A 21,012-nucleotide genomic window follows, 5' to 3' on the forward strand; every position below is an offset into this window, starting at 1 on the left:
CAAAGTGTAAAAAACCAAATATAAACTGTGTTGTTGTCCAAATACTTAGATACCAAATTGTATATTTAAAGAACCTCATTCACTACATTCAAAAGACATGCTGTGGAAGAGAGCCAGAGATGAATAATCATCAGAGATGATGATGATTAAATACAGAGTGGTGTATAAACACAGTGAGAAAAAGCTGAGTGAAGTAGAACTCACGTGTGTTTACTATGTGCATTGAAGGACATATGCTGGTCAAAAATGACCACGGTGTTATTGGAGGCAATGCTATCCAGAGTTGTCTCGTTAGATGCCATCTGGTCATGTTTCTGGGAGGAAACACTCAACGTTTTTGCAGGAAATAAAGCTTGAAATTATGAGAAAACCAGAATAAAGAAATCCGGAACCCATAGAAATAAAAACATCAAACATTGGAATAACAATAAAACCACAAACCCAAAATCACATTCACAAAGAATTCACGAACCCAAGACAACAAAAACCCTGTGGGTGCAGGACATACTGGGTCAAATCAAGTATCATCACAGTTGATGCTAAAGTATGTTTCAAAGCTACTTTGGGCTACTAACTTATTCAGATATGGTTGTCAACACCGGTAGTTATACGTTTGGTTTTTTTGTTTTTGTTTTGTTTACACTGGATGCCCTAAATGATGTAACCCCAAAGGGATTTGTAGAATGAAACCGGGTTTGCTTTTCATGAAAATGTGTAAAACACTTCACTAAGGAACCACTATACTACAGTATGTATAAATATTGTATCTTCCTCAGTCAAACTGGTCACATTTTATGGAGAAAAATGGAATAACACTCATGTATCATCCCAACAACAGACTGTTCTCTCTGCTGAGGTCAGGAAAGCGATTCCGCTCCCTGAAGACCAACACAGAGAGACTGAGGAGGAGCTTCTTCCCGCAGGCGATACGGTCTCTCAATCACACCACCACACAGTACTGACCCACACATACAGTTCTTACACACACACTGGACTTTCTGGACTTTGGTTTTGCACAACACTGGTCACTATATTCTTCATTTCCGGTTAATACTTGTACAGCTGCTGTTATTGTGTATATATTTATTTATATTTAGATTTCTTCATACATTCTTATATAGTTCTATATTGTGTATTTTGTTGTACAGTTATTTTATTTTCAACTTTAATTTATATATTTTATCTTATTCTTCCCAGTTAAATTTACCCTTCATTCTAATTTGTGTTGTACAGTTATTTCATTTTTAACCTTAATTTATATTTTATTCCTTCCTAGTTAAATTTACCCTTTTTAATTTTTCATATTTATTTCCTATCTTATTCATAGCCTTTTCCTTTTTTGTTTTCTTTAGGTCACGAGCAGTTGTCCAAGCATTTCACTACATATCGTACTGTGTATGACTGTGTACGTGACAAATAAAATTTGAATTTGAATTTGAAATGTATGTACGTGCATGGTACCTGAGATCAAGGTTATGTATTTGTTACCTCTTGTCATATTTAGCTTAAATACGAGAGAGTCATAAGACCAGTAGGGTCGGAGGTTTCCCTCAGCAGGGTGGGGGGCTAAAATGTACATGTACTGTGTAAATCCGGTCCTGCCCTTTTCATGACTGAACTGACATGACTGAATGAATTTCAGAGGACAGTTTTAGCCATTATAATCTTAATGATGTTTTTCCATGTTGGCGAGAATACAGTTGGTATTGTAATTGTGATCGGCAAACGCACGAGAGAGTAATAAGAGATTCTTTCGGGAAGGTGGAGTGTCACTAAAAACCTACGGTCCACGCGGTGGCGTTCCTGTGACGGGTAATTAACGTTTATTCAGCAAGTCTGAGGTGTGGCAGGGAGTGTAAAGACTGGGGGGAGAGGTTCTTATCGGAGGAAAGATAAATGCTCGGGGCTGTGTAAAGGGATTGTAAAGTGGTTTGTGAAACGGAGGGACGAAGCATCCTCCTCCTCTCTCTCTCCGCTCTCGCACGCTGCTGCAGTCAGCCACAGCGGGCTCAGCAGCTCCCGTCATTTTTCTCGGCTCTCTCCCGAGCGGCCGACTGCATTCCAGCAACACCGAGGCCACTTTTTCATCTGAAGATCGACCTTGCTGTCTAGTCGACCGTTCTCCTATTGGATTACTGAAAGCCAGGCTTTTTCATTTGTATGGTGTGGTCTGTGTACAACATGTTTAAAACGTTCTAATAAGGCTTTGGACTGGAGATCCGTGAGTAGGCTATGGATGTAGGCGGATAAGATGGAGAAGGGCAGATAAATGACGGAGAGGACAAATTAAATCTCCGCGTGTCTTCGTGGGCTCGGTGTGGATGGTTCTCAATTTTTCATAAGCAGAAAAAGGAAAGCATCGTTACAGCAATCGGTTATCTCCTGGAAACAGAGAGAAGCTGAAATCCAGGCAGCCTCCGACACTTTCGGTACCTTAGACGGTGGAAAGAGCCTGAAGCCTGATTCAGTCACCAATCTCAACCTTCTATTCAACTCCAGCAACTTTAAAGCTGCTTTCTGCCAATGAATTGTCCCCCCGGTTTACCAGCTGCATTTAATAAGTTTGATGGAGATCGTTGTACCTGTGGACAGAGTACTTTATAAAAGCGTTGAAGCTGCGTGTTTACAAGTTCTGTTCCAAACACAAGCGATGATAGGTTTCCTAGTTTTAATGTAACGGGAGAAGAGCTTGATGACAGTCATCTGCGTTGATTTGAATTGTTTGTCGGTTGCAAAAAGCTTACGATCACATTAAAATTATGTAAATAACACAGAATTGCAAATGGGCTCTCTTCTCTCAGGAACACCAGCGTGTGCTCATTCATAGAATTTCATTCTTCACGAGCCACACGCAATACCACCTTGCTCCCTCCAAGCCGAAAAGTGTATAGAAGGAATACACTGACTCCAAGCTTCGCTCAACCTTCAGCATCCCCCAGCTATGAAAAGGCTTTGCCAAAACCTCCCCCGTAGGCCGGTCTCCCGCTACTCTCTGACCTTTATCCTTACTGTTCTATCCTGCTCCTGCCCGGCTCTAGGCAAGAAGAAGCTCTACATTGGAGCCCTGTTTCCCATGAGTGGAGGCTGGCCTGGTGGACAAGCCTGCCTCCCCGCTGCTCAGATGGCCCTGGACTTGGTGAATAATAGGACAGACATCCTGCCTGACTATGAGCTGGAGCTGATACATTATGACAGTATGGTAAGTACAGACGAAGGCTTACCCTAATTTCTTTCCAGCTTTAACTGCATGTGTGCAAATGTTGATCAGATCTAGTAGGACTTCTCATATAAGTCAGCACCTGCTGCAACACAACAAAGGCTACAAGGGCACAACACAAAAAAACGAAACAAAAAAACTAACACTAGAATTTCTGTTTCTTTTGAATGGTGTTAAGGAGCGTAGCCTGATATGGCTATATTAATATTTTTAAGGCAACTTTAATGAGACGTGTAGGTGTAAACTAATAGCTTTACTAAACATTGCTGAATTTGCATTCAATAATGTTTTACAAAGCAGTTATTAAAAATAATATTTGACTTTCTAGGTTAAAATACTCCCTTCACTGGTAAAAATGGCTGAACACATCTGGACAAAAATTAATTAATTGACACAGACCCGCAGAGCTGATGATTAAAATTCTTTAACAATGAGCCACAATCATTTATAACTAGAGGTGGAAGGCTAATCATATAGCATGGGACCCAAATTATTTATTATTGGCGAACCAACATTTCTAACGGCACTCTTTTTTCAACAACAAAAGTTTGTGTCAAAAGTTTTTACTTTTATCACTCTATTACTGTCTCTGTCGATCCAGAAAGAATAAATAATAAATCTATTAATCGACATTTAACAGTGGCAGTAGTCATGGGATGAAAGTGTGCAGAAAATGCTAAACTTATGACTTTTGTGGAAGGACCATTAATCACCAAATTAAAGGCATAGATTGTCTCCCCTCCACATATCAGATATCTCTGCACCCCTCAGACACATTTCCAGGATCATGTTATGCCATCAGAAGAATAAGTGGCAGTCTTTTCTGTATGTTTTTAAAATGCAGCATTCAGGCCATAAAATGGGTCGCAGCCCAAGAGATATGCTCTACCTACTGTATAGTGATGTGAAAACTGCATCTGTGTTTGTTTGCAAAAGAACAGCAGCTATACAGCCTGCACATGTTCAAACAGCACCACACTCTGTGCTAATGGCTCTGTGTGTGCTCACTGTGGAAACTCATCTATTTCTGTCTGCATTCAATCTGCAACTTGAATGTTACAAAAGCAACATGGTATCATGAATTCAAATGTTTTCCATGCAGTAAAATAGCAATAACATTTTTATACAAATTGGAGATGGTTCTGGAGATGGCTGACTTGAGACTGAACCCATATATATGGTCACATTTTTCATCAAAGTGAACAACAATATGAAAACATCTCAGGAGGCTCATAATCTAGAATTTTGTACTTGAATAAACCTGGAAAAGGTTACAGAGTCTCAGATTAGATGGTGACAGTCACATTTTCCACAACTGACAATACAAGTTTCTGTTCGCCATAGATGTGGCCGACAGCTAAGAGGATTCCAAAACCACAACACCGAATGCTCAGTGAGGCATAAGACAAGCCTAGAATAACTTCTAAGGGCTTAAAGAAATCACTGTCAGTGAAAGCTTGTGTTTGCCCTTGATCTTTTTAGGTGTTTGATTTCTTTTTATAGACAAATGGATAATAACAGCTTTGTGTTTCAGTTAAAGATTTGGTATACAGGCATTGACTCTAGCAATTTTTTTGTCAGCACCAGCTAAAACAGGCTGAAGTCTATGAGAACTGCTCTATGGATGATGACTTCCTTATATTACATGAATGGAATAACTGAAGACACAAGATCACCCATTAAAATAAAAGTTCATCTTGTTTTGGCAGTTGTCCTGCACAATGTGCTGCAGGCAAAACCAATAAGAAGCATTCATTTTGCGTCAAATGCACTGCATGAACAGTCTGCATACACCATGTGTTCAGTGCAGCTGGACTTTAGAGTTAGCGAAAGTGACTGTCACAAGAATATAAACATGGTTAACTGCAGACGGGCAGCTTTTTCCGACAGGAAAACAGGCAGTGCGTCTGCTTCTTCCGGCACATTTTTTCTGGCACAACTGATCGAGACTTGCAATTTAGCGTTATTATAATTTTGTATTTTATAGTTAATTTATATTTTAATTTTATTTGTTAGTTTCAGTTAGTTTCCAGAATGTAAACACACACACACACACACACACACACACACACACACACACACACACACACACACACACACACACACACACACACACACACACATATAAACAGTTAAATTTAATGTGACAAGTGTATTCTTTTTTCCCCAAGAAGCATCACTGTGATTGGTTCAAGCTGCTCTGCATTGGATCTCTACTTCAAAATCCAGGAGTGGTGGTAGTGGGGGTGTAGGTTGGCGTGACAACAGTAACCACGACAACTGCAGTTCAAACAAACACAGATTTGGCTACAAGAATAAGGCAAGATCATGCACCTTGTATGATGACACAACAGGAGCAGATGGACGGATGCATGATGTAAACCTGTTGTGGTGAGAAAACCATATTTAGCACACTTAGCCAAATGTAACAAGCACTAGCTTGGTCACTCATCAATCACAGATGACTAAACCTATTCCACTGCTGTGCCAGGCCAACTGCACATTACACTAAGCATGCTCTGATGGATCTCCCACAGATCATAGTCCGGAACCACACAAAGAGATCTCTGAGAGATCAGAAAAAATGGCTGAATCATCTGTTGCAGTGGGTCTCTCATTTTACTGACCTCTTAAAGCACTTTGAAGCCACATTTAACCATCCATTCTATAAAATTAGGTCCATGAGAGAGAGGGATGGGGGCTGTTTCCAATTTTGCCTCTGTTTACCTGCACAGTGAATTTAATCTCAAATGAAAAGATGCAAATGAAGGGTAGATTTTGAGTTTCAACTGAACATTTGGCTGAATCTGAGCAGAAAGTATAGCTTTGTATAGTTTACAATTCATTCTACTGCTTTTATCAGCAATCACATCATCGATAAACACTACTGACCTTGCTCCAGTGGCTGCCACACACATACGATAACACTATGTTTCACAGATGATGCAGTATCCTTTGAGTCATGAACTATTCATTTCCTTTTCAATACTTTTGTCCCCTCATAATTCTTCTACAAGTTCATCTTAGTTTCTTTCCAAAATGTTGTTTTCCAAAATCGTGCAGGCTTTTTTTTGGGTAAAATCTAGGCAAAGTGTAAAAAACCAAATATAAACTGTGTTGTTGTCCAAATACTTAGATACCAAATTGTATATTTAAAGAACCTCATTCACTACATTCAAAAGACATGCTGTGGAAGAGAGCCAGAGATGAATAATCATCAGAGATGATGATGATTAAATACAGAGTGGTGTATAAACACAGTGAGAAAAAGCTGAGTGAAGTAGAACTCACGTGTGTTTACTATGTGCATTGAAGGACATATGCTGGTCAAAAATGACCACGGTGTTATTGGAGGCAATGCTATCCAGAGTTGTCTCGTTAGATGCCATCTGGTCATGTTTCTGGGAGGAAACACTCAACGTTTTTGCAGGAAATAAAGCTTGAAATTATGAGAAAACCAGAATAAAGAAATCCGGAACCCATAGAAATAAAAACATCAAACACTGGAATAACAATAAAACCACAAACCCAAAATCACATTCACAAAGAATTCACGAACCCAAGACAACAAAAACCCTGTGGGTGCAGGACATACTGGGTCAAATCAAGTATCATCACAGTTGATGCTAAAGTATGTTTCAAAGCTACTTTGGGCTACTAACTTATTCAGATATGGTTGTCAACACCGATAGTTATACATGTTTGGTTTTTTTGTTTTGTTTTGTTTTGTTTACACTGGATGCCCTAAATGATGTAACCCCAAAGGGATTTGTAGAATGAAACCGGGTTTGCTTTTCATGAAAATGTGTAAAACACTTCACTAAGGAACCACTATACTACAGTATGTATAAATATTGTATCTTCCTCAGTCAAACTGGTCACATTTTATGGAGAAAAATGGAATAACACTCATGTATGTACTTGCATGGTACCTGAGATCAAGGTTATGTATCTGTTGCCTCTTGCCATATTTAGCTTAAATACGAGAGAGTAATAAGAGATTCTTTTGGGAAGGTGGAGTGTCGCTAAAAACCTACGGTCCACGCGGTGGCGTTCTTGTGACGGGTAATTAACGTTTATTCAGCAAGTCTGAGGTGTGGCAGGGAGTGTAAAGACTGGGGGGAGAGGTTCTTATCGGAGGAAAGACAAATGCTCGGGGCTGTGTAAAGGGATCATTAGTTAGTAATAACTAATGATTAAATGCAGAGAAGTATATAGACGCATAGTGAGGGGAAAAGGTGAGTGAAGAAGAAATACTCAGCAGCCTACAACTACTGCAGCTTACGTAAGGGAGGATTCAGGGTCACCTGGTCCAGCCCTAACTATATGCTTTAGCAAAAAGGAAAGTTTTAAGCCTAATCTTAAAAGTAGAGATAGTGTCTGTCTCCTGAATCCAAACTGGAAGCTGGTTCCACAGAAGAGGGGCCTGAAAACTGAAGGCTCTGCCCTCCATTCTACCTTTAAATACTCTAAGAAACCACAAGTAAGCCTGCAGTGTGAGAGCGAAGTGCTCTAATGGGGTGATATGAGACTGATTATTCAAGACCTTGTACGTGAGGAGCAGAATTTTAAATTCAATTCTAGATTTAACAGGAAGCCAGTGAGCAGAAGCCAGTATAGGAGAACTCTGCTCTACAAATGTAGTGTGTTCGTGGACTTTTAAAAAATGCATTTAATGTCTTTTTCTTTTCCTTGACGTTCTCTGTCTTCCTGACTTTCAGATTTTACAAATTAAGCCCTGTTTTCAACAATACAACAAAACACACACTTTACTAGTGTGGACAAGCACTGTTCTTCCTCCGTGTAGGAGTAGAACTTGCAGTTTCCCAGGGAGATGGGAACAGGTTGTGGAAACAGTGGAGGGGTGAGATGGGGACTAATTAGTGTATTAATAGTTGTATATAATTTTTTCCCCATAAGTGACACTCAGTCTATGCTACTGAATACAAAGTAATTCTATAGTGAAACCTCAAAGGCCTTAGTTTAACTGACTTAACTTCTTTGAATAATAATGTCTTAAAGCATGCTCAATTGTCCAAGTAAGGAAATCCAAAAAAGTTGATTATGGTCATCGTAAACCCTACATCTGTGTGTAGGGTTTACGATGACTTCTTCACTCAGCTGACTGCAAGTTTTTCCAACCTTATAATCTGTCATGATCCTGGGTCCTTTTGACCCAGCGTTTTGTGTTTTCTCTTCACGATTTTGGTTCTGTTCTCTAATTGGTGTTTACCCTGTTCCCCCCCGTGTGTTCCTGTTTTATTGTGAAGGTCTGCGTCTTATGTGAGTGTTTTCAGTTTGCCTCCCTGGTCTCGTCATGTTAATCACTCCCAGCTGTGTCTCCCACCTGTGTGTAATCTCCCTGTGTTCTCTGAGTGTATTTAAGTTGTATTTTCTGTCTTGGTAATCGCTGGTTCGTCTGTGTTGTTTCCCCTCGGTCTCCCCGTATGTATTTCTCCGGACCTCCCTGCATCCTCATTCTGGTTTGTCTTATTAGTTTACCCAGTTTAGGTTTCCGGTTTCATGTTTTGTCGCCACCGCTGTTTGTACTCACACCCCTGTAAATAAACACTCATCTGCACCAGAGCTGCCGCATTTTGGGTCCTATTTCATATTCCACACGGCTTGCCCCGGCTTGCCCCGGCAAACCGTGACAGTACGAACCAGCCACCATGGACCCAGCGGCAGTGAATCCGTCCGAGGAGCTCCAGGACGACATTGCGTACAATGTGGAGATTCTCCTCGGGCTATGGCTGGAGAACCCTCCAGAGGAGCTTCGTCGTGCCGTGGAAAGTCGGCTACAACGGCTCTTTTCTGGCCTGCCATGGCTTCTGCAGTCGCTTCCTCCGACCATGCAGGCTTTTCTCCGGCTCACACCGCACCTTCTCTCAGCCACTCCTGCCTCGCTGCCCGACTCACCGGATGTGATCTTGCCCGGCCCGTCGGAGCCGTCTGCGGGGAGGAAACAGCGATCGCGCCGCAAGAGCGCCACCCCACAGCCGGACGTTCGGGCTTCTAAATCGCCGGCTGTGGTGAGTGAGGACTCTTTTTCATTTTCGGACTGCATGACTGTTCATTCAGGGGCTGCGTTTTGTGTGGCGGATGTCAACGCGAGCTGCTTATCACCTGTGCAGCTACCGGCAGCTAAGTTAGCTCCCCCACAGCCACTCTCAGCTCGGTTAGCTCCCCCGCAGCCACTCTCAGCTCGGTTAGCTCCCCCGCAGCCACTCTCAGCTCGGTTAGCTCCCCCGCAGCCACTCTCAGCTCGGTTAGCTCCCCCGCAGCCAGTGCTCCTCTCAGCTCAGTCTCCTGTGCCTCCTTCAGTTCAGTCTCCTGTGCTTCCTTCAGTTCAGTCTCCTGTGCCTCCTTCAGTTCAGTCTCCTGTGCCTCCTTCAGTTCAGTCTCCTGTGTCCCCTTCAGTTCAGTCTCCAGTGTCCCCTTCAGTTAAGTCTCCAGTGCCACCCTCAGTTCAGTCTCCAGTGCCGCCCTCAGTTCAGTCTCCAGTAGCTCCAGTGCCGCCTGTAGCGCAGGCCCCAGTAGCTCCAGTGCCGCCTGTAGCGCAGGCCCCAGTAGCTCCAGTGCCGCCTGTAGCGCAGGCCCCAGTAGCTCCAGTGCCCCCGCTACCCGTAGCGCAGGCCCCAGTAGCTCCAGTGCCGCCTGTAGCGCAGGCCCCAGTAGCTCCAGTGCCCCCGCTACCCGTAGCGCAGGCCCCAGTAGCTCCAGTGCCCCCGCTACCCGTAGCTCTGGCTCCAGTATCACCGGTTTCACTCATTCACTCCATGCAGGGAGAAAGTCTAATTTCACCTCAAGGTGCTTTTCATGGTTCAGCCGCCATTGGCACAGTTTGCCGCTCCAGGGCTTCCCCAGAGGCTAGGTCTCAGTCCCCGGCTGATTCTGGACCCCTGAAGTTTATGCAGCCACCTGAGAACTGCACCATGTCAGCGTTGCCTGGGCAGAGCCAGTGCTCAGTGCATCGTCAGTTGCCTTCGTGTTTGCCAGAGGATTCCATGACTGCTGGCTTAGTGGTGACTTCTGCTGGAGGGTCCGTAGGACCGCTCCGGCCTTCGTCACCTGTCTCCGCTGGAGGGTCCGAGAGACCGCTCCGGCCTTCGTCTCCTGTCTCCGCTGGAGGGTCCGAGGGGCCCGTTCAGCCTCCTGCCTCCGCTGGAGGGTCCGAGGGGCCCGTTCAGCCCGTCCAGCCGCCTGCTGTAGCTCCATCATCATCCTCGCCTGCTGCAGCTCCATCATCATCCTCGCCTGCTGCAGCTCCAGGGCCTTCAGCCTCGCCTGGCCCGGCCTCCGTGCCTTCAGCCTCGCCTGGCCCGGCCTCTGCCTGTGCTTCGCCTGGTCCGGCCTCTGCCTGTGCTTCGCCTGGTCCGGATCGCCATCGCCTGAGTCGCCGCCGTTGCCTTCCGCGCGGTCGGCCCCCTGAACTGCTCCGTCGTCTCCCTCGTCGCCGCCGTTGCCTTCCGCACGGCCGGCCCCCGGACCGCCATCGCCTGAGTGGCCGCCGTTGCCTTCCGCACGGCCGGCCCCCGGACCGCCATCGCCTGAGTGGCCACCGTTGCCATCCGCACGGTCGGCCCCCCGAACTGTTTGGACTCCTGTGCTGTCGGCCCCCTGGCCGGCCCCCTGAACTGTTTGGACTCCTGTGCTGTCGGCCCCCTGGCCGGCCCCCTGAACTGTTTGGACTCCTGTGCTGTCGGCCCCCTGGCCGGCCCCCTGAACTGTTTTGGACTCCTGTGCTGTCGGCCCCCTGGCCGGCCCCCTGAACTGTTTTGGACTCCTGTGCTGTCAGCCCCCTGAACTCTTCTGTTTTGGACTCTGTTTTTTCCTGTGTTCTGGTGTGCTTCGTTTCTTTTGGTTTTGGACTCGTTTTTTGTTTTTGTCTTTTGGCCTTCTGGTGCTCCGGTTTTGTTTTGCTTCGAGCCCTCCTTCCTGGGCCCCCGCCACCCGCCCTGGTCGGGTTGTTTTCTGTTTTTTCTGGCTGTTTTGTTTCTTGTTGGGCTGTCTGGGGCCAGCCTTTGGGAGGGGGGGGGGGGTACTGTCATGATCCTGGGTCCTTTTGACCCAGCGTTTTGTGTTTTCTCTTCACGATTTTGGTTCTGTTCTCTAATTGGTGTTTACCCTGTTCCCCCCCGTGTGTTCCTGTTTTATTGTGAAGGTCTGCGTCTTATGTGAGTGTTTTCAGTTTGCCTCCCTGGTCTCGTCATGTTAATCACTCCCAGCTGTGTCTCCCACCTGTGTGTAATCTCCCTGTGTTCTCTGAGTGTATTTAAGTTGTATTTTCTGTCTTGGTAATCGCTGGTTCGTCTGTGTTGTTTCCCCTCGGTCTCCCCGTATGTATTTCTCCGGACCTCCCTGCATCCTCATTCTGGTTTGTCTTATTAGTTTACCCAGTTTAGGTTTCCGGTTTCATGTTTTGTCGCCACCGCTGTTTGTACTCACACCCCTGTAAATAAACACTCATCTGCACCAGAGCTGCCGCATTTTGGGTCCTATTTCATATTCCACACGGCTTGCCCCGGCAAACCGTGACATAATCAGAACATTGCATAATGAATGAAACTAGAACCACTGATGAACAATCGACTGTGAAGTCAGTTCCTTGATCATTAATATGCAAATTGTCATGACAATCCATGGTCATGTTCGTGAGTTGTGCTAGTGTCAGTCATTATGCAAATGTACTGTTTATGTGGTTGGTGAAACGTGCATTCAGCTGAGACTGAAGAAGTAATGAATGAGTAATGAATTGTTTCTCACACTGAAAATGTTACTTCCAGATGAACAGAATCAACTTTTGGGGATTTTGAATTGAAGTTTTTTCCTCCTAAACTCATTTACTTACCCAAAGGAGTGATGAGCTCATGCCATGGTGACTCCTCTTAGAATATTAGACTGAATTTAATCAAAATTACACACACTGATCACCTAATGGATTTTTCGCCAAATTTTCCTCAAGGTCAAGGTCATATTTGTTGTTATTAGATTCTCATTAGTTTGTGCAATACAACCACATCACTTTCTTCACTACATGACACATTACAATAAACTGTGAATAATGATGGATTGTGAACTGGATGAGCTACTGATTAAGCTTAGTTCAAGGCTGTTAACTAACTATTTTTTTTGTGAGATTATATTTTCCCTTTGCTGTTTCTGAAATTATGACTGAAACTCTGCTTTCATTTTGCAGTTTAAGAAGCCTACCTAACTCGGTCTTAGGTAGTAACTCGTATAACTCGTTTGTCTTCATTATTTAAAACATTTAAACAAATTTCAAAAAATGGAAAAAAAATTTGAGGTAAGCAATCAAGTGGTTACAATGGGATCAGCAGCAAACCATCAGTCCTGTCTAACCGAAAATAATAGAATGTCTATTTATGTCTTTTCAGTAAATAGACTTCATTGATGAAAACAAGAGTTTCACACTAACATGGATTAGTGTGCTACTTTAACTTTGGTGTTTTAACAAGTCTGGTTTAGTCTACTTCTAAACCAGTGAGCTAAAATCAGTCTTATTAAATTTGATAATTACCACACTGTGATACTACAACCCTTAGACAGCAATAGATTACATGTATGAATACCCCCTTTTTAAAACATCAAGATTAGGTTGACCCAAACAGTTAGTCAGGTCAAACAGTTTCAGTTACATACACATTAACTAATGATGGGTGATAACAAATCTGGCAGGGATAGCTCAGTAGGTAAAGTGGTCGCCCCATGATCGGAAGGTCGGCGGTTCGAATCCACTTAACGGCTACCCTGAGGTACCCCTGAGCAAGGTACCGTCCCTACACACTGCTCCCCGGGCGCCTGCTTAGTGGGCTGCCCACTGCTTCACTGAGTGAATGGGTCAAATGCAGAGAAAAACAAGTAATTTCCCCATGGGGATCAATAAAGTATCCATTATTATTATTATTATTATTATTATTAAATTTGATGAAAGCTTTTTATAACAGATACATTTAAATGTGGACCAATATGAAATACTGTAAATCTCCTCACAAGTTTTGCTAGCTTCCCTTGTCAGTGTCCTGCTTCAAACACAGCTCTCTGTTCATAAAGTGAGGAAATAATGTTTTTGATCCCTGATGAATCTGCGTGGAACTACTGTGGAGGTAAGCATGGACGACACAGAGCTCTCAGTTCTCACTCCTTCTTTATTCCTCTCCAACATCAACTGAACACATCGTGCCACAAAACACAGCAGCACACTTCCTCAACACTGGGTGTGAGTGGAGCCCTCTAGTGGTCCACCACACAAGGCCCCCCCCCCCCCCCAAACACCCAGCAGAACTAGTCCAGGACCCGGGGTTTTAAGCAAATGGCCGGAACGGCTGAACGGTGACAAAGGGAAACCCAGCCCGGGAGCGAAGCTGGCACTGGCAGTCAGAAAAAGCTGCAGACAGCTCAGGCTCCGTTGGTTGTGGGGCGCTCCTGGGGGAAAAAAACAGAATCCATCAGCCCGGTGGCAGGTGGGCGGCCACGGCGAGGGGCCTGGGCCGGGACCACCTGATCATCTTGCAGAACATGTGCAGGCTTAAGTCTGTCAACAGAGACAACCTCCTGCTGAAAGTCCAAAATGAAATGTTTTTTTAAGAACCCTGTATGGCCCGTCATATGGTGGACGCAGCGGAGTCCTATGGGCATCATGCCTGACGAAAATGAAACGAGCAGAGTCCAATGACCTCGGAACAAAAGTGTCAGGCAGGCAGTGGTGCACAGGGCCAAGAACAGGAAATGAGTCCCTTGGGGGGCGAAAAGGCAGCACAGAGGTATCGAAACACGGGGGGCTCTCGGGTAAGAATTCCCCGGGACCCGGAGGAGCTGGCTGAGGACCAGTTCAGCCGGGGAAACCCCGAGGTCTTCTTTAACCGCGCTACGCAATCCCTTTTTTTTTTTTTTTTTTTTGCCTGTCCCGTTTGGCTCTTTTGCCATCAGAATTGTTGTCTAAAGGCAAAGAAAGATGCCCAACGGATATACTTTACCAAATTGACCATCCCAGCCTTGCCGTAATGGTCCATTTGATTCACCTTTTATTGTTTATTTTATTTTCACTTACTGAATACAGGACAGACTTGACTGGAGGAAAGAAGGGGAGAAAGAAAGAGGGAAAGAGAAACAGCTGAGAAGAGGGACGGGGGAGAAGGGCAAAAAACAAAAACCAACAGAACGGGCAGCAAAAAAAAAGAAAGAAAGAAAAGAAAATGCATCTATCGATCACCTGGATCACCTGCTGAGAAAGAAAAAAGAAAACAAGCAGAAGAGAACAAGAGTAATAGAATAAACAACATCACAATGATATATGGGAATATGACAGTAAATACTAAATATTAAACATTATTGTGCAGCACATAAGATCAACAGAACACAGTCTGCTTTGAGGTAGAAGCCAAAAAGGGTGTAGTTTGTGGGTGTGATCACCCGTGTGTACACCTGTGAGCATGGACGCGCTTGTTTTTTTGAAAGGTTCCTTCATGTAATAATCTGCTAGAGGGTGTGGGGGGGCCACAGCCCCGTCCTCCAGGGCATGAAGCAGGTATGGAGGAGATCAAAACTCCAGACATCCAGAGGCCCCCAGAACACAAGAGACCAAGGAAGACCAACAGAGGGGCAGCCGCGCCACTGTCCCAGAAAGAGCTGAGGAGAGTCCCAGATGAGGGCTCACTCAGCAGCCGCGGAGCAGAAGCCAGGGGGAATTGCAGTGACGCACCCGTGAGCTCCGCCGGCAGCCAGCCGTGCCTGAGTGACCGAGCCCCAGGCCGAGAGGCCGGGGGCACCCCACCTCCGAAGTGGACCGAGCGAGCCCCAGGCTCCAGGCCCCGATGAGCGGCCGCCAAGGAGTGAGCCGGTGTGTACCTGGACGCCCATCCCCGGACACAAAGAACCACCAACGCACCGATGTCTGAGGGAGTCCGCCACTGGCAGGGGAAGTGGTGGTAGGGGGAGATAGGCCTCCAAACCTTGGAAGGCCTGAGATGTCCCCAGAGAGGTGGCGCCTGACACCCAACCTGACATATAGACACAGACATACAGGCACACACATATACAAACATCCATTCCCACCCTCATGCTCTCATATGCACTTACTCCACACTTAACCAACGTGGAGACAGACATAAAGAGACGCTGTACACACGATCACACTCCCCAAGCGTACTCTACAAACCGGGTCTAGGTACCCTTGCCCCTGGAGGGGGAACTGCACCCAGACCCAGGTGGTGTTACCCTTTTCCCTGCGGTGGGGGGAGGCAGCAGCAGCAGGGAGGCCCCACACTCCAGACCGCAGTCGGACGGCCAACTCCTCCACCTAGCCCCCCCGCTCCAGCAGGTCGCAGAGAACGGGGGTGAGAGAAGACTCCAAACCTCCCTCCACCCGCTCATTGTAGTGTTGATGCATGTGTGTTCTAAGGTGCATTTAAAACCCAGGAGGGCTTGGAGCTACCTGCCAGAGAGCAGCAGGTAAGCGCATGGTCCCTCCTGCTAGCCCTCAATGTCTACGTGTATTTAACCTTGAGAGGTGGGCAACGACGCCAGGGGTGGGGTGTACACCCTGATGGTACTTTGGATTCCGTGTATCGTGCCCACCCCCAAGATCCTATATGTATGTGTAATGAGAGTGTGAGTAATGTGAATGTCTAAGTTGTGGGATAAAATTGAGGCAGAGGCAGCCAGAAGGGGACGGGGGGGTCTCCTCTGCACCCTGGTGACATACCCCTACTCCAAGGTCCTGCATGTGTGGGTGGTTGTGGTGGAGCGGGAAGAGGGAGGCAGCTGGAGATGGGGAGGGAAGGAAGGGAGGGGCAAGTGACCCCTCCCTGGGGCCAGCTCCCCCGCTGACCCCAGTAGGCACCCCCATACTCCGCGACCCGCCAGGGAAAGGGGGCCCAGGCCCATCCAGACCGGGGCCCAGTGCAGCAGCGCCGCCCGGCCCCACAGAGCCCGGGACAGTCCACCCAACCCCACCACAGAGAAAACTGCACCCACCCCACCATCCACTCATCTTCCAGACTACATAAGACAATAAACACCCAGGCTGAGATCTTCCTCCACCTCTCCTGTATCTCCCCCTCCTGCAAAGAAGTCCCGAGGAGAGGAAAGCTCCTGCAAGATGTGACAATCTCCCCCACCAGTTGAAGAGCCCCCCAGGTGGCTCGATGCACCGGCGGCACCCTGCTCCAGGGCTGGGCCCCCATGCACCCACCCGCCCACAACCCCGGCAACACACCAACCAGGACCCAAGCCCCCGAGGCCCGGCCCGGGCCCCAGCCCAGAGACGGAGCGCCCCCAGAACCTCACGCCCATCCCGGACCCACCCAGGGGCAGCCAGGCTACCAGGTCAGTAACCCACGTCCGTCAGCACAGACCCTCCCCTAGCCCCGCTGCACGCAGCCGCGAGGAAACGGTCACCTGAGAGCCAACAGAGCCCCTAACCGGACATGACCGCTACCCCGGGTTGAGCCCCCCAAGGAAGATGCCTCCGGGAAACCCCCCGATGCCCTAAGCCTGTCCCTACCCCCACACCAATCACAACAGTGAAGGTGGGACCAAACTATGACCCCCCACCCCCACTAGGTAATGGAGCTGATCAAAGGAGCCCAGAGCAATTGATCTGATGTGGTGGCAGAGGCTGTATCAAGACTAATGTAATCTAATAGATAATTTCTATATTGGTTAGAATTAAGATTATTTTTATTTTTCCAGTTCATGAGGACTGTTTTCTTGGCTATGCATAGGGCAGTGAAAACCATATGGGCGATATTCTTTTCTGAAGTGACATTATCTAAGCTGCCCAACAAACACACTAAGGGGGAAGTTGGAATGTTACATTTCAGACACTTCGATAAGTCTTCACATATCTCGCGCCAAAACTTCTGAACTGGTGGACAGAACCAAAGAGCGTGGATATAATTGTCCGGTGAATTGGTTTGGCAGTGTGAGCAGTTGTTGGTAGACGTAAAGCCCATCTTGAACATCCGATGACCTGTATAGTGCACTCTATGTAATATTTTGTATTGAATTAATTGAAGTCTGGGATTTCTAATTAGATGAAAGGTTTTTAAGCAATTTGTTGATATTCTAAAAATATTTTCTTGTTGATTCCATATTGTGTAACTAGTCCATCAAATGAGATAAATTCTGTTCCTTCTAGTATATGTTCTAAATATTTGATTCCTTTACCACTCCAATCTGAAAAGTTTATCATATTATTGTTTTGTAATATGTCAGGGTTGTTCCAGATAGGTGTACGTTTGCATGGGATTAATGAAGACGCCGTCAATTTTAGAAACTCCCACCATGCTGTCAGAGAAGAGCTGATGTTGATGCTTTTAAAGCATTCATGTCGTTGGATGTTTGAGCTGATAAATGGTAGGTCTGAGATCTCTAGATTATTGCAAAGTTCTTGTTCTACATCTAGCCAAGGTTCATCTAAGAGGGTATGTTTTAGCCATCCTGAGATAAACTGAAGCCTGTTGGCTAAGAAGTAGTGCTGAAAGTTAGGCAGTTCTAGTCCTCCTTTATCCTTGGTCTTTTGTAGTGTTTTTAAGCTTATACGTGGGGGTTTATTTTTCCAAAGGAATTTGGACATACATGAATCTAGAGATCTGAACCAATCTTGTGGCGGTTTAGTTGGGATCATTGAGAATAAATAATTTATTTTTGGTAAGACCATCATTTTTATAGCGGCAACCCTTCCCATGAGTGATATGGGTAGACATTTCCATCTAGCCAGATCATCTTCTACCTTCTTTAAAAGTGGGATATGGTTTAATTTAGTTAGATCTGCAAGCTTGGGAGAAACATTAATACCTAAATATTTTATATTTCCCGATTGCAGTGGTGTAGAAGAGGAATTATGGAGGGAGCAATTAATCGGTAGAACTGTAGATTTTGACCAGTTAATTGAGTAATCTGATATTCTTGCAAAAGAGTTTATCAATTCAATCACCCCAGAGATATTGGTTTGCGAATTTTGGAGAAAGAGTAACACATCATCCGCATAAAGGCTGATTTTATGTTCCACATTCTTGCATTTTATGCCCTTAATTACTGAATTCTGTCTAATTGCTGCTGCTAGTGGTTCAATAAAAATTGCAAACAGTGAAGGGGAGAGTGGGCATCCCTGCCTGGTGCCCCTCAAGAGACAGAAGCTGGAGGATGTCTGGTCATTTGTTCTGACACAAGCTGTTGGGGAATTATATAATATTTTTAACCAGTTTATGAAAGAGGATCCAAAACCAAATTTGTGTAAAGTTGCAAATAGAAATTTCCAGTTAACTCTGTCAAATGCTTTTTCTGCATCTAAAGAGAATATTGTAGTTTCTAGGTTTTTACTGTATGAGTAGTCTATCAAATTAAGTAGTCTACGTGTATTTGTTGATGAGTGCCTACCTTTTATGAAACCAGTTTGGTCAGGATGAATTAAGAGGGGGGTTATTTTCTCCAGTCTCTTTGAGAGAGCTTTGCAGATTATTTTAAGGTCTACATTTATAAGGGATATTGGACGATAGCTTGAGGGATATACAGGGTCTTTGCCTGGTTTTAGCAGGAGATTAATGTTTGCAGAATTCATATTTGATGGAAGTCTGCCCTTTTCTTTAATTTCCAACAATGTTCTGTAGAAAACTGGTGCTAGAATCGACCAGAATTCTTTGTAGAATTCTGCAGGAAAGCCGTCTGGACCTGGAGCCTTATTATTGGGCATACTTATCAGGGCTTCCTGGAGTTCACCTGGTGTCAGTGGTGAATCCAGTGCCATTGCTTGAGTGTCCAATAATTTTGGAAGAGTTATGTTGTCCAAAAACTGATCAATTTCTTTTTTAGATGGGTTTATTTGTGGTGAATACAACGTTTTATAGAAATCCCTGAAAATGTTTTTTATTTGTTTCGGGTCATATACCCAGATGGATCTTGAACAGCACATATAGTTGTTTTTTCTTTATTTGCAGCCTAAGCAAAGAGGCCCAGACCTCCCTCTCCCCAGCCACCTCCTCCAGCTTATCCGGGGGAATACCAAGGCGTTCCCAGGCCAGCCGAGAGATATACTCACTCCAGCGTGTCCTGGGTCTGCCCCGGGGCCTCCTCCCGGTGGGACATGCCTGGAACACCTCACCCAGGAGGCGCCCAGGGGGCATCCTTGTCAGATGCCCGAACCACCTCAGCTGGCTCCTTTCGATGTGGAGCAGCAGCTGCTCTACTCTGAGCCCCTCCCGGATGGCCGAACTTCTCACCCTATCTCTAAGGGAGAGGCCAGCCACCCTTCGGAGGAAGCTCATTTCTGCCGCTTGTATCCGCGATCTCGTTCTTTCGGTCACTACCCACAGCTCGTGGCCATAGGTGAGAGTAGGGACGTAGACCGACCGGTAAATTGAGAGCTTCGCTTTTACACTCAGCTCCCTCTTCACCACGACGGACCGGTGCAGCGTCCGCATTACTGCAGCTGCAGCCCCAATCCGTCTGTCGATCTCCGGCTCCCTTCTCCCATCACTCGCGAACAAGACCCCGAGATACTTGAACTCCTCCACTTGGGGCAGGAACTCATCCCCGACCCGGAGTGGGCACTCCACCCTTTTCCGGCTGAGAACCATGGCCTCAGATTTGGAGGTGCTGATCCTCATTCCCGCTGCTTCACACTCGGCTGCGAACCGTTCCAGTGCGAGCTGGAGGCCCTCACCCGATGAAGCCAACAGAACCACATCATCTGCAAAAATCAGAGATGAGATTCTGAGGCCACCAAAGCGAAAGCCCTCCGCCACTTGGCTGCGCCTAGAAAGCCTGTCCATAAAAATTATGAACAGAACCGGTGACAAAGGGCAGCCCTGGCGGAGCCCATCACCCACCGGGAACGAGTCCGACTTATTGCCGGCAATGCGAACCAAGCTCTTGAAACGGTTGTATAGGGATCGAATGGCCCGTAGCAATGGGCCAGACACCCCATATTCCCGCAACACCTCCCACAGGACACCCCGAGGGACACGGTCGAATGCCTTCTCCAAGTCCACAAAACACATGTAGACTGGTTGGGCAAACTCCCATGCACCTTCAAGTATCCTGGAGAGGATAAAGAGCTGGTCCAGTGTTCTTCGACCAGGACGGAAACCGCATTGTTCCTCCTGTATCCGAGGTTCGACTAACGGACGAACTCTCCTTTCCAGCACCCTGGCATAGACTTTCCCAGGGAGGCTGAGGAGTGTGATCCCCCTGTAGTTGGAACACACCCTCCGGTCCCCTTTCTTAAAGATGGGGACCACCACCCCGGTCTGCCAGTCCACGGGTACTGCCCCTGATCTCCACGCAACATTGCAGAGGCGTGTCAACCAGGACAGCCCTACAACGTCCAGAGCCTTCAGGAACTCGGGGCGGACCTCATCAACACCAGGGGCTCTGCCACCAAGGAGTTGTTTAACTGCCTCAGTGACCTCGCCCCCGGAAATTGGCGGGTCATTCCCCTCATCCCCAGACTCTGCTTCCTCCTCGGAAGACGTGTCAGTGGGATTAAGGAGGTCCTCGAAGTATTCCTTCCACCGCCTGACAATTTTCTCAGTCGACGTCAGCAGCGCTCCGCCAGCACTATACACAGTGCAGGTAGAGCACCGCTTTCCCCTCCTGAGACGTCTGACGGTTTGCCAGAATCTCTTCGAGGCAGTCCGAAAGTCTTTTTCCATGGCCTCTCCGAACTCCTCCCACACCCGAGTTTTTGCTTCAGCCACTGCCCGAGCCGCATTCCGCTTGGCCTGTCGATACCTGTCGGCTGCCTCCGGAGTCCCACAGGCTAACCAAGCCCG

General features: G+C 46.5%; 1 protein-coding gene across 3 annotated transcripts in view; it reads left to right on the forward strand.

The window, feature by feature from the left end:
• The first annotated feature begins 1,819 nt into the window (after positions 1-1,819).
• The window catches only part of gabbr1b (gamma-aminobutyric acid (GABA) B receptor, 1b), a 127,259-nt gene continuing 108,066 nt past the window's right edge, over positions 1,820-21,012 (forward strand). For 2 of the 3 annotated variants that reach the window (XM_076879120.1, XM_076879121.1), the window contains exon 1: positions 1,821-3,199. In XM_076879120.1, coding sequence (XP_076735235.1) covers positions 2,942-3,199 — 258 coding nt within the window. In that variant the 5' untranslated portion in view covers positions 1,821-2,941. Of the gene's footprint in view, positions 3,200-21,012 lie in introns of all 3 variants that reach the window. The other variant, XR_013095155.1, reaches the window with a different exon arrangement.

Source organism: Maylandia zebra, linkage group LG22 (assembly GCF_041146795.1).
Source record: "Maylandia zebra isolate NMK-2024a linkage group LG22, Mzebra_GT3a, whole genome shotgun sequence".
Taxonomy (NCBI): Eukaryota; Metazoa; Chordata; class Actinopteri; order Cichliformes; family Cichlidae; genus Maylandia; species Maylandia zebra.